This window comes from Alligator mississippiensis, chromosome 3 (genome assembly GCF_030867095.1).
Source record: "Alligator mississippiensis isolate rAllMis1 chromosome 3, rAllMis1, whole genome shotgun sequence".
NCBI lineage: Eukaryota > Metazoa > Chordata > Crocodylia > Alligatoridae > Alligator > Alligator mississippiensis.
The window spans coordinates 97,796,864-97,811,154 of NC_081826.1; the positions used below are offsets into that span (position 1 = coordinate 97,796,864).

At 49.3% G+C, this 14,291-nt stretch overlaps 1 protein-coding gene across 2 annotated transcripts in view; it reads right to left on the reverse strand.

Annotated features, from left to right (window-relative positions):
- Positions 1-7,658, reverse strand: part of SPIRE1 (spire type actin nucleation factor 1) — a 201,546-nt gene extending 193,888 nt beyond the window's left edge. Inside the window, exon 1 of one of the 2 annotated variants that reach the window (XM_019490406.2) lies at positions 7,371-7,658. In XM_019490406.2, coding sequence (XP_019345951.1) covers positions 7,371-7,620 — 250 coding nt within the window. In that variant the 5' untranslated portion in view covers positions 7,621-7,658. The remainder of the gene's footprint in view (positions 1-7,370) is intronic. The other variant, XM_014606609.3, reaches the window with a different exon arrangement.
- Positions 7,659-14,291: the final 6,633 nt, after the last annotated feature.

A 14,291-nucleotide genomic window follows, 5' to 3' on the forward strand; every position in this document is an offset into this window, starting at 1 on the left:
CCGTCGCCGAACGCAATCCCAGACGTACCCTTTTCCCACCGGCTTAAGTTACGAACGGATTTGCTGGCTTTGGCCTCGCCAGCTGGAGCAACTCACATTGTTGCTCAGACAACCGGACCGTTTCCGTCGCAGCCACCCGCGACGTAAGTAAAGTTTTTACAACCAGTAAACCTCGTCAGCCTCTCCATTCACCAGCCCGCCCTGACAAACGAGCAGTTTCTAAATCACCTCGAGTCGGCTCAGCCCAGCCGAGACATGGCGACGAGGATGAGATTAAAGGGCACGGTGATGGAGAAGAACCTAATCAGGTGCTGCCCCTGGCGCACCGGGAACCGCCACGTAGAGAATGCTAATGATCTACAGGCGCATATCGCTTACCACCAGGCGGTAGAAGGGGAGGAAAGAAGTATTGATGGTTACTTCTCCGTAAAAAGAGAAGAAGCCATAGTGAAAGAATGGAGAACAAAGCTATCCCTTGGGGAGTTCGGATGCATAATGGGGAGGGACCGGGTTTATTATCGGCCCCCGGAGAAAACATCAACCATATCCCTAGCCGGGGTGAAGGTGCGGAAAGCAGAAAAGCTGACCCCTGCTCAGGAGTTCACCCAATGCACCCGATACTTAAAGGAGGGGGGGGAACCCACCCCCGCGGACTGGTTCAACTGTCTGGATTTGGTGCCTGAGTCACGGGGCCATGAGCTCCTCGTTCAGCTACGGGAGGATTTGGAAACTAAGGGCCGTCACAAGCCGAAGTGGGGTCTAGTTAAATGGAAAAAGGGAAAGATGATAAATGTGCTGTTCCGTGCAGTAACGGGCCTACTAAGGGAATACGCGAATTTGGAGGCTCAGATGCATACTGCGGGTAAGGAGTCGCTGGAGCGGACAGCAAAGGGCTCCGGAGCAGCATTTATTAACAGTGCCAGCCGCATGATGCTGTTAGCAGAAAATGGTGCCGAAAGAAGCGCGAGCCACCCGGGGAACCCGGAAAAGAGGGGCGGAGTTTCGGAAGACCCGGCAGGGATCCGCCTAGTGACTCCACCCCCTGAGGTGACGTCGTTCCCAACGGCCACGCCTCTTTACCACGGGGAGGGGGCGATGGGAGGAGGAATATACCCAACGCTCCCAGATACAGAATTTAACCCTCTCTCTGCCGCAGCTCACCCGATAGCTGTGACGAAGCATGTTGCAGATGAAGATGGTGCTATGCGTACCACTATCATCTCACGCACACGCACCAGACCAGAGATTCAAGAGCTTTGCAAAGAATCTAAAATAAGGCCGGGAGAAACCTTGGCCATGTGGTTAGGAAGACTGATAGTGGAATTTGGATCCGACACTCTGGATAAGGAAGAAGCGAGTGCCCTGACACGACAAGCAGCATGGAGCGGAGGGCGCGCTACTGATTTGAATGTGGTCACGGACAGTGCCCACTGGCCTATCCCGCTCCCGGCGCTTGTGCTAGGACAGGTAACCCACAAATTTCACACCTGGCACGAGGGTTGCCCGCAAAAGGCTACTGCAGAACAACTTCTCCTGGCTATAGTTGGAGTGTCGTATCTCTCATGGAGCCCAAGGACAAATCCAATGGGACTAACAGCAGTCCAGCGTAAGGAGAGATGGGCTCATCGTCACCTATCGGACCCCAGGGCAATTCCAACGCCCTTGGAAGCTATAGATGCCTGCGTGGAGGTATACAGAGGAGCGAATGCTGTTACACTCTGACTCTTCTTGAACCCGATGGCAGGTCAACCAGTGGGAAATCTTTTAGGCCATCTCCCACGATTGCAGGCACTTATGAAGCAAGGTGAGGAAGCTTCTAATGACATAAGGGATCAACCTTCAGCGTACCTAGCTGCAATACTGAGGCCTAGGCATCAAGGGTATACCCCTCAGCGAGAGCCATCGGGGTCACCTCCAAGGACCCCAAAAGAAAGAACCTCAAAGGAAAGAACTCTGAAAGAAAGAACTATGTTCGGATTTCTTCTCACTTACTCTGGACTAACAAAGGCTCAATTGAGACTTTTGGGAGACAAGGCCCAGGCCAGCATGGCTGAAGCATTGGGATTTAATTTCAAGGACTCGCCAAAAAACGAGTAACGGCCGGCGGCTCTGCCGGCGGCCTTCACCAATTCAAACCCAATCCTACTGATTCTCGTCCATACACTGAACTCACTGTTTACAACCCTACCGATCCAGATGACCAACAACAGGTATTCTTCCTTCTCGATACTGGAGCTCAGACCAATGTGATTACCTCAATGATACCTCATCAAAAGACCACCAAGACGATCAAGGTACAAGGGCTTAATGCTATCGCCGTCGCAACGAAGGTCAAGTTTTGGGTTCAGGATCACCGATATCCCCTAGAGGCTGTTCTAGGGGGCATCAACATTTTAGGAATCCCGGGGATAAAAGCGCTTGACCTTAAAGAACAAGTGCTACGGGCATTACCCATTATTATCCCAAAACAGGACTGGCATCGACCAACACTTCGTAACACTTCCACCTGGCGATATCGGCCAATCCCAACTAAGGATTCTCTAAAACAGTCCCTTACTGACCTTCTGCAGCGACTCGAGCGATGAGGCTGTATCAAGACCGTAACAGCCAGCACCTACCTATCATCAGGATGGGGAGTTGCGAAACCTGGGAAGCCTAATGAAGCCCGGTTGGTTGTGGACTATAGAGAAGTCAACAAAAGGTGTCAGGTACTTCAACAACCTAATCCGTCTATGCTGCCACAGTATATGTTTGAGATGGCACAGTTCCAGCAAAGTCAGTGGGTCGGAGTCACATTGGATCTGAAAAATATGTTCTTTTCCATCCCAATAACTGACCCGGAGGGAATACTAAATATGTGTATTGATGGCATCATGTACAGGTGGACAGTTTGTCTGCAAGGATATCGCAATGCTCCATCATTAGCCACTGGTGCCATGAATAACACCCTGAAGAATTTTCGAGCCTTGCACTCTCTTCCCCCAGAAAAAGAATTAAAAATTTGGAGTTATGTTGATGATATTGTCATCATGGGTCATGATAGTTCTGTAGTTGCCAGTGTAGTAAACCAACTAGTTGCTCACCTTCAAAGTGAGGGATGGACAATCAACGAGGAAAAGTCAAACCTACATCCTGTAGATGACATTACGTTCCTTGGCACTCGATACACCGGTTCCATCCGCCACGGAGTCTCGCATGAGGGTCCTAACATCGATCCGCTAAAAACATTCCACCCTGTCACTAAGAGGCATTTTCAACAGCTTTTGGGTCATTTAAATTGGTATCGACATTATGTTGAACCCAGTGATTTGGCACTCCTCACTAAATTACAGCGACAGATTCGTGACAAGTCCTGAAAGTCCACACCTTGGATGGAAAAGGATCAGCAGAATCTGCTTCGCCTGCTAACCACGGTTAAAGGTACACAACTCCATGCCATCGATCTGGGTGAGTCACTAACCGTAACCCTTGGATTCACCACCAACCACGTGTGGGCTGTCGTGCACAACCCCCGCGATGAGTTAGTATACACGGCCCATAAAGCGCTTCAAGCAGCACAACATCGGTATGGAGCTATGGGAAAGATTCTCCTAGCTGAACAACTGGTGGAGCCATTAGCAAGGGGGCATGGGACGTTACGCGCTCCTGGTGCCACATTGTTACCCTTGCTGGACACGGGAAGAATTGACCCACATTTTCAAGGGGAGTCTAAGACCTGGAATACGCTAGTACTTTCCCACCATTATAATTGGCATTGTTGGAGGTTGGAGGACACGGTACCAGATCCAAGCCCAGAAGATGAGGAAAAGGTTCCTACACTGTATGGAACTTCAGCCCCAGCATGGATGGCCTCAGATGGAACCTCCAGACATGGTGGAGGCTATGGATACTACTGTAAAGCTTGTCACGATAAGGAAATATTCCAAGCCGACCCAGATGATAATTCGTCCCAAAAATATGAATTATTAGGATTCCTAAAGGTATTAGAGCATTGTCTGACACATCATGACGATACACTCCCCGTTCCAATTATCGCCATTGATTCGCAGTATATCTATAAAATTCTTACTGGCATAGCTTTTCCCACCGAACACTTGAATGATTGGCAGAACATCTGGAGGACGTTAACTAGATTTGTACGCCTTCCGTTAGTTAGGCACACTAAGTCCCACCGTCCGGATACTGACCCAGTACATGAGGTTATTGATAAGCTTTTGGAAGATCCACTCCGGACTGACGTGGTTTTGCCTATCACATCTGCTTCCGGTCCTGAAGTAAATCCGTTCCTCGCGTGGCTTCACGAAAATTGGGGTCACCCAGGATCACGGGCTTGTCATCAATGTTGGTGTCGAACCCTTAGAGAGCCGGCCTCATATGGGACTCGGCGTGATTGGGAGAGGGTAGCTCAGGCCTGTGAGACATGTGCTAAAGAGAAGTGTCATAAAACCAAACATCAGATCGGAGCTTTCGATTCTTCACAGTTTCAGGCAGGAAAAGTTTGGCAGGTAGACCTGCTGGGACCCCTCCCAGGGTCTAAACCGCCAAATAAAGGACTGGTTGTGGTTGATTTGGGGACCAGACAGTTGCAGGTTATTCCCTTATGGAAGAGCAATGCCACCGCTGTTATTGCTGCCTTAACTGCTGTGTTTGCCACCTGGCAACCTTCTCATGAAATTCAGTCCGATGGAGGACCTCCGTTTAACTCTAATGCTCTGGATAAATTTGCTCGTCTTCACAATGTAGCATGGCATCTTCATTTGCCGTACCACCCGCAGTCCAACAGCGTTGTGGAGAGACACATAGGTCTATACAAGGAGCAGCTTCACCTTAGAGGAGGAGGGACGTTTAAAAATTGGACTAAATTTAATCACGGCGTCCTTATTTCACTAAACACTGCTAAACCATTATGGGATGAAGCTAATGTCCAGAAACCCCCACCTTGGGAGCCCAAGTTCCAACCTGACGAGTTAGTGTGGATCTCAATACCTCACCCTCATTAGTCTCATCCACAAGTTCACAAAGGAACCATTCAGCGGTTGGGACAATATCCCAATACCTATTCTGTCCAATTAGAAGAGAAGCCCGATCGTCCTTCTATTATCGTTCATCACAACTAGATGGCTCGCCGTTCCGACGTTCACCCAGTATCCTCACAGTGAAACCAATGATGATTCTTTATTGTTTTGTTTTGTCTTGTTATTCTGTTTTCTTCACAGGTTTGACCCCAGCAAAAGCGGTAATCCACAACTACCTGATTATGAGACCAGACTGCAGTCCATTCGAGGCCAAAGAGTGATGGTTGCGAGGGAGGCATTGAGACAGCAAAGAACCCATCGGCTCAGGACTTGTTGTGACACTATTTTCATTTGTTAAGTGTTTACTGACATTGTCTGTTATAGGAGAAGACGGACCGAAGCGGATGTTCTCTGATCAGACGATGATCAACAGTTGTTGTTATGTGTTCAAAGTTATTGTATGTTGTAATTTGTTAAAAAGACCAGTCTGCCAAGTTATTTGTTTATGTATTTATATATATATCTATATATATATATCTATATCTATAGATATAGATATAGATATTGGTTGTGAAGGCTTTGCCAAGTCAGTGAATCCTCTAACAAAGATGCCGTATGATGTGCTCATGTGTCGAAAGTTCCAGTTGTGCCATCGGCAAGGGGGCATGTTACGACCCAGTGATTTTGGTGCCTCGGCACTATGGAATTTTCTTGTCACATGAGAGCCTCTTGCACAGCGAGGGTTTTTGCTGCATAAAGAACCCGCGTGCAGGAGAGAGTTCCCGCCAATTTGCAGCTGCTTTTGCAGGATGCATTTTCCCTTTGCAGCACAGAAATGCACAGTGCAAAGAGTTCCCGCTATTCAAATGCAAATTCGTGTCCTACTATTGGCTAGTGCTAAATTATTCACACGTGGTGACCAGTAATTGGCTTGCTGGCTGTTTAAAAATTAGCGCGACTTCCGCCCAAGTCGAAGAACTTTGAGCATGCTGCAGAGTGCCTCTAAAGAGATCTGACTTGTGGCTAGCTGGTCAATAGACTGACCACCTATCGATCCTTCTTCCCGTCGCCGAACACAATCCCAGACGTACCCTTTTCCCGCCGGCTTAAGTTACGAACGGATTTGCTGGCTTTGGCCTTGCCAGCTGGAGCAACTCATGTTGTTCAGATGACCGGACCGTTTCCGTCACAGCCACCCGCGACGTAAGTAAAGTTTTTACAACCAGTAAACCCTGTCAGCCTCTCCGTTCACCAGCCCGCCCTGATGAACGAGCAGTTTCTAAATCACTTTGAGTCGGCTCAGCCCGGCTGAGACACACAGGAGCCTGGGCAAGATGGACCTATGGTCTGATCCAGTCAGTGGTAATTAATATATTCTTACAACAGGACCAGAGCTTCAGACCACACTTTAAATCCTAGTCTAGACAATGCTGTATTGAAGAAAATACAGGCAGACACACCACGATAACAAAAAAAAGCAAAGCCATGAAAGAAAGAAGCGGGGCAAAAGCAAGATATAGAAGTGACCCGTTTGGAAAAAAAAATCTATTGCTGAAAACATCTCCAGGAAATGGAGTGCACCTCAAACAATGTACAACGCCGATTCGAGATCCCTGGGGCACAAGGGAGGTGTGGCCGAGCAGGCATTTCCCTTCTTGCCAGCAGCTGCTGTACGCAGTTTTTCTCCTGGTGACATCCTCCCACGCTTCCCTGGACAGCATCTCAAAGCATTTTTCAGGGGTCGTCTCCTTTCTACTTCTCTAAACAATACCCGAGAATTACAGCATGCCTGCCACACTGTATATGTGGGTTTCGGCACAATCATTTCTTCCTTCCAGCCTGGATGACTGGCAGGCTGTGCCAGCGGTTTATTTTTTCCAGGCAGACACGCAATGACAAGCTTCCTTCGATTCCAGTGCTGGGCTGCACATACAAACGTTCAGTCTCCCTACTGGAAAGACTAGGGGGTGTCTACGGGACTTTAAGCACCAACACCCAACCCTTCCTAAAACCCTGGGGGGGGGGACTGCGCCAGTGCCTGGTACCCTAGAGGATGCCATTACTGGGGGGTGGGCTTTCTTTTCATTCCCCTGCTGCCGGCTCCAGGTTTTAGGGCAATAACATTCATTTCGCTATTAATAAACACAGGATGCATTACTGAGCTGATGTTCCCTGGGTCCACAGCCTGCAAAGCAACGGGATTACACGCTTCGGTGTGGGGGGACGGGGTTGTTCCTGGAGGGGCTGCTCGGGGCCGGCGGGGAGGGCGCCGCGGCGCAGACAAAGAGGCGACATCGCGCCCCCGGTGCCCGCCCGCCTTTGTGTGCCTCCCTCGGCCGCGCGGCCGGGACCTACCGCTGCCGGCGGCCGGCTCCAGGCTCACGGCGCCGTCCCTCCAGATGCGGAGCTGGGCGGGCGCCTGCAAGCCGGCGGCGGGCGGCTGCCGGCGGCGGGCGCGGGCCCGGAGGGCGCCGCAGCACTGGTAGCACACAGCCCAGGCCTGCTCCTCGTTGATGGGCTGGTTGTACAGCCGCAGGATCTCCTCCAGCGACAGCGCCTCGGGCTGCCCCGAGCCACCCGCCGCCGCCGGCCCGCGCTCCGCCATCACCCCCGGCCTCCTAGTGCCGCCGCCGCCGCCGCCGCCGCGACTGCCCCCTCGCGCGCATCCCACAGCCGCCGCCCCGCCCTGCCCCGCCCCGCCCCGCGCCGCGCCGCGCCGCAGCACCCGGAGCCCGCAACGCGCCGCCTGTGCCGCTCTCTGGCGGCCGTCGGGGCTACGGTGCCCCTGCTGCAGGAGCCACACATCCCCCTTACGCGCCCCTTTCACACATACACATCCCCCATTACACCCCCGCACAGCCCTCTTACACACACAGCACCCTTACACACCTCCACCCTCCTTACACACGCCCCTTACACATACACATACCCGTTACACAGCCCACACCCCCTTACACACCCTTTATACACCTCCACCCCCCATTCACATACCCCTTGCACCCTCCTGCTTTACACACACACACACACACACACACACACACACACACACACACACACACACACACACACACCCCTGGACCAGAGGTGCTGAGTAGTGGGGCCTGAGGCTCTGGCCCCCTGTGGAAGGGGCTGTCCTCTGAAATGCACAAAGGAAAGAAGGAATTTGAATTGTTCTGTAGACAACACTGCCAAGATTCAAGAGAGGAGAGAACCATCCAAAACAGAACTGCTCTCCAAACGTCTCAGGCTGGATGACAGACTTTGACTTCCCAGTTTTCAGCATGTCCTCTGATCCTGCTGTGTGGGAAGGCCGCTCCTCCAGCCAGCACTGAATAACTCATACTTAAATTTCCCAAATGTCTTGGGAAGAGCTGACACAGAGGTCCAGCACGACATGGCTTAGTCCAGCAGCTGCTTTTGTCTAGTGGTTCTCCTGCTTCAGAGATTTTTACTTTCAAAAAGGGGCAGCAGGAGAGCTTAGTTACAACAATACATTTTAAAAAGTAACCCTAAAAGTACTTCAGGCAATAATGATCACTGATTTTGCAGACAATGTGAGTGTCTAGTGTGAAATCCTCCTTCATGTTAATGGGATATTAAATAATATATTTAAACTAATCCACCTAGATAACTATTTAATTGTTAAATAAAGCACACAAAATGGGCAAAATGTGAGGATCTGCATAATGTACAGTTTCAGTGTCAAGACCTGGCAGAACTTGATTTGAGAACAGAGCTATCCTTGGAGAACTATGACTTTTTTCCCTCCAACTCTGCATGTGTTGCATATAATCCTCCATGCTAAAACACAAAGTAAAATGTTTTATAGACAAGAGTGTCGGTTGTAGCCGTGTTGATCTAAGGACATAGGCAGACAAGGATCTTTGGGTAAATCTGATATCATTTATTAGACCAACTAAATAGTTGGGAAAATAGTTCTTAGCAAGCTTTCAGGTTTAAAAACCTTTCATCAGGCTGAGGAACCGACTGCAGATGCTTTCTCAGCCTGACAAAAAGTTTTTAAACCCAAAAGCTTTCTAAGAATATTTTTTCCAATTATTTGATCTAATAAAAGGTATCAGATTTACTCAGAGAACCTCGTCTGCCTTTATAGATAGGATGCTTATCACTTCTAGTCCATTAATCTGCCACTACAGAACAGTTCCCTCAAACACATCAGTACTAGGCTTAAATTTACCTAGGAAGTTGAAGATCTCCCCCTCGTGGAAAGGCAGAATTAGATACGATGTATAATATAAAATGTAAATACAATAACAATTCTAGAGTTACAGCACATATACTGGAAGGGTGTCAAAAATGGCATAGATGTAATGTGAGGATTTCTAAACTGTTATCCAGAATTGTATTTGGTGTCTGTTCAGCACTTTTTTCTCAGTGCTCTTTGAATGTTTTCTTCTAAATATTGCTTGAAGTAGGGCAAGTTTAGCTGCTTTTACTCTCAGCTTTTACCTCTCATTTAAAGAGCTTATATCTCTCATTTAAATATTGTATAATATCTTATCTTCAAATAATACAAACGGTAAAAGCATCAGCAATATGAATTAACAATGTAGAACCCATTTCAGAATAATTTAAACTGTATTACAGCAGAAGCGGGAAACTATTTCAGCTGCAGGGCTGCTTAATGAGTTTTGGTGAGCCGGGGAGGTCTGCATGGGTAGCCCCACCCCTTGACAGGTGCCCTGCCCCCTGGGTGCCATTTGAGACCAGAAGTCCCACACCTAACCACTGACCTTTGCTGCCGGAAGTCCTTCCCTTGCCCCCCACAGAAATACTCCTTTTGGGAGGGGAGGGTTGCCATCTTGGAACCAGAAAAAAACCAAATCATACACTAAAAATCAAACACCTACTATAACATAATTTAATTTTATTACAAAAAATATTTTTGTTATAGATTCTTAGAGGTTAGGGTCAGAAAGGACCTCAGTGGGTCATTGAGTCCGACCCCCTACCCTGGCCAGGAAAGAGCGCTGGGGTCAGACAACCCCAGCTAGGTGCTTGTCCAGCCTCCTCTTGAATTATGATTTGTGTTTACATCGTGTATGTAGAGATGATTGCATAATAATTTAAAAATAAAGTCTTAGTCTTGTGTATCATGCATGGAGGCTGTGGGGTGTGGGTCTGTGTATGTGTATGGTAGGGTGTGGGGGGAAATAGTGTATGTTGGGGGGGGTGTATGTGGGAGGGTTGTGGGGCCCTCCACACCCTCCCCCCATGGTGCACACAGCCCCCACCGACAGCAGCAGGAGCACCAGCAGGGAGTGGGTGCTTGTGCCCGGTGTGGGTGCTGCCACCCAGTGGCATGCAGCTCCAGCCAGTGCTGCATGTGGGGGTGAGGAGCTCAGCTTGGCCAGGCTGCCTCTATCATGGGGGCTTCTCATGTGCATGTGCAGCCCCCAGCACTCACACAGCATGGGAGGGAAGCTCCAAGCGCTGGAACCAGATGACTTCCCTGCACCCTGCCACACAGGTCCCAGGACTCCACCCGAAGTGGAGGGGAGCTCCAGCCTGCTTTCCCGTGGAATCTCGGGACCTGCACGGCAGGGGGTGGGGAAGGCAGCAGGCTTCAGGATGTGGAGCTTTCCTCCCACACCAGGTGAGTGCAGGAGCTGCACATGCACGTGGGGAGCACCATGCGACGGAGGCAGCTTGGCCAGGCTGTGCTCCGTACCCTTGCATGCAGCAGTGGCCAGAGCCATGTGCCACTGGGCAGCAGTGCCTGTGCTGGACACAAGTACCCACAGCCTGCTGGTGCTCCTGCTGCTGCCAGTATGGGCTATGTGTGCCATAAGGGGAAAGTGTAGGGGGTCCCCACACTCCCCCCTACCCATATGCTGCCCGCATGAACTCTGCACTCCTGCCACCCCCCTGGGCTCAGGCTCCATGCTGCCACCAGTCCCAGACCCATGCTCCTGCTCAACTGCAGCTCCCCTCCCACCTCTACCACTTCCCTACCTGCTGCCCATAACAAGCGGGATGCTGGGGAAGCAAAGCAGGTCCCCCAGCAGCTGCAGCATTGGCAGCAGCAGCTCTACCCAAAAACTGCTGCTGGCCTGGCCAGGCCCTTTGGCCCACAAGGGTGGGAGTGAGGCACAATAGGGTATGTTGGGGCAGGGGGATGTATACATGGACACCTCACTCCCACCCCCGTGGGCAGAAGGGCTGGACAGGGTTCAGTTGGAAGGCACTCGTGAACCAGATCCGGCTCACAGGCCATATTTTGCCCACCCCAGTATTACAGACTATAGCTACATTCCAATGAGATCTTAAAACCAAATGTTATAATCCCAACAAAATAATCTAGAATATTAATAAATAACACCAGTGATCAGTCCCTTTGACAAAATAAATATCATGGAAGAATCTGGCTGTTTTTTAGCTTATTCCTGACTTCCAAATTTACAGGAAGTGGATATAGAAACAAAATTTAATGAACTGTTATTCTATTAGTCAGAGAACACACTTAGATTGTAAAGGCTAACATTACCAGTGACTAATTTTCCCTGATTTTACATTGCTCTTTTTCCATTTTACACAAAGACAATCTAGGACAATGGCTCTCAACCTTTTTAGACTTAAGGCACCCCTTGGGAAATGCTAGCTCTTAGCTTTCCCGCCTTTTTTGACTACAGAGAATTTTTTCTGTTGCAAATGGCCACAACAGGTCATAATATTGTTGACATTATGGACTCCTATTTTAAATCTCTGGGTTTATCTTGTGGACCATTTGTAGGTGTTTGCCCACTTAACAGTGCTAATTTTGCATGGCACCCTTCAAAGATCTTACAGCACCCTTGAGAAACACTAATCTAGGACAAGCCAAAAATACAGGAAACAGCATTTTGAGACAGCCAGTTGCATGGTTCTGAGACCTGAAGCCACAGATAAAACCAGATATCAACATTGTGGCAAAGCAGCAATTCTGCTACAGTTTAGATTAAGTCACTGGTGCTCCAAACTGCACGTGCTAACTCAAATTGGCCTGTGGGAGTAGTTTAGGATTAATAGTCCAAACTGGGTGTCATACAACCAAGTAATTCCTGAGTTACGACTCCCTTGCCTACCTATCTCTCTCCCCCCCAAGCTTGACAAAAATCACCTTTAAAAACATACACTTAAGGCTCAAACTATGTCTCCAATCCCCTTAACTTCTGAGTGGCTGAAATCAATTTGAATTTAGGAAATGCATGACACCTGCTCCCTCTTTTCATAGATTTCATAGATTTCATAGACATTAGGGCTGGAAGGGACCTCGGAAGATCATCGAGTCCAGCCCCCCGCCCAAAGGGCAGGACGTCAGCTGGGGTCATAGGATCCCAGCAAGATAAGCATCCAGTTTCATCTTGAAGGTGTTCAATTAAGGCGCTTGAACCACCTCCGATGGCAGGCTGTTCCAGACCTTGGGGGTTCGGACAGTAAAGAAATTCTTCCTTATGTCCAGCCTGAAACGATCTTGTAGTAGTTTGTGACCATTCGTCCTCGTCATCCCTTGGGGCGCTCTGGTGAACAAACGTTCCCCCAGATACTGGTGATCACCCCTGATAAACTTGTAGGTGGCCATCAGATCACCCCTGAGCCTGCGCTTTTCCAGGCTAAAGAGCCCCAGGGCTCTCAGCCTGTCATCGTAGGGTCTGCTTCCCTGACCCCTGATCATGCGCGTGGCTCTTCTCTGGACTCTCTCAAGCTTCTCCACATCCTTTTTGAATTGTGGAGCCCAAAACTGTACGCAGTACTCCAGCTGTGGCCTCACTAAGGCCGAGTACAGGGGGAGAATGACGTCCCGGGATTTGCTTGAGAAGCATCTATGGATGCAAGCCAGCGTTTTGGTTGCTTTACTAGCCGCAGCATCGCATTGCAGGCTCATGTTCATCTTGTGGTCAATGATGACCCCCAAGTCTCTTTCTTCCATAGTGCTAACCAACATAGCACTGCCGAGCCTATAAGGATGCTGCGGGTTTTTCTTCCCAAGGTGGAGAACCTTGCATTTATCGGCATTGAACACCATCAGATTCTCATCCGCCCACTTGCTGAGCCTGTCCAGGTCAGCCTGGATCACCCGCCTGTCTTCTGGCGTGGATGCTTTGCCCCAAAGTTTGGTGTCATCGGCGAACTTGGCCAGTCCGCTTCTGACTCCAGTGTCCGCATCGTTAATGAAGATGTTGAACAGTATGGGTCCAAGGACAGAGCCCTGGGGGACCCCACTGGTCACAGGACACCACGATGAGTGACTTCCATCAATTACTACCCTCTGGGTCCGACCCCGGAGCCAATTTTCCAGCCAGTGGATCGTGGGGGACCCAAGGCGACAATTGGCCAGTTTCTCCAAGAGACGATCATGGGACACCAGATCGAAGGCTTTTTTGAAGTCAAGATATATGACATCAATCTCATCTCCCTTGTCCAGGTGATAGGTCACCTGGTTGTAGAAGGAAATGAGATTGGTCAAGCAAGACCTACCCGCAACAAACCGCTGGGGAGGGAAAGTTATATTGAGGTGACTGAAGTAATATTTACAACTCCATTTTGGCTCATACCACACTAACATATCTAGAAGACTTAAATGTGTATGGAAAAGATTTTACTGATGCAAGTGAGTTTTTAGGCAAGCTGTTGTCACAGTAGCTACCTGGCACAAGATGAGAGGCCTTTTATGTTCTGCATTATGAAAGAGTAGAAATTTATATTGTTTATCAGCTGGGTGCACCGTTATCAGTGCATGTTGATGTCTGTTCAAAAGCTGCTGATCCACAGATTTCAAATTTAATTTTAAAATAATTAAGGATTTTTTATATGTATGCTTCTTTTAGGGGTGGGCAGGACAATTTAACTAGAAGCTTTTATATCAGTATTGCTTTTTTTAACATGATTGCAGGCCAAGGAAGCCTTACATAATCAGTTGAAGCTCCCAAGGCGGAAAAAAAGAAAGCAGCTTTTTCAGACTAGTGGCAGAGTTGCATCTATCTATACAAAGCAGATTTTACTGTATTTACTTCAATCTAAGACTAGTTTTTCTACCCCCAATCAATATGGGGGAGAGTATCCCCTTGTCTTTGATTTGCATACAAAGCGAAGGCAGGGGACAGGCAGGTGCTATGGCTCTGACCCTGGCCCTCAGCCTGGGTTCGGGCAGTCAGATTCACACAGCCCCCTGGCCCTATCCACTTGCCTTCTGCAGCTTCTGCCCCCCGACTCTGCCCACTCCTCCCCATTTACTGTCTGGCACAGCTCAGCTTGGGCTCAGGGTGGATTCCCTCC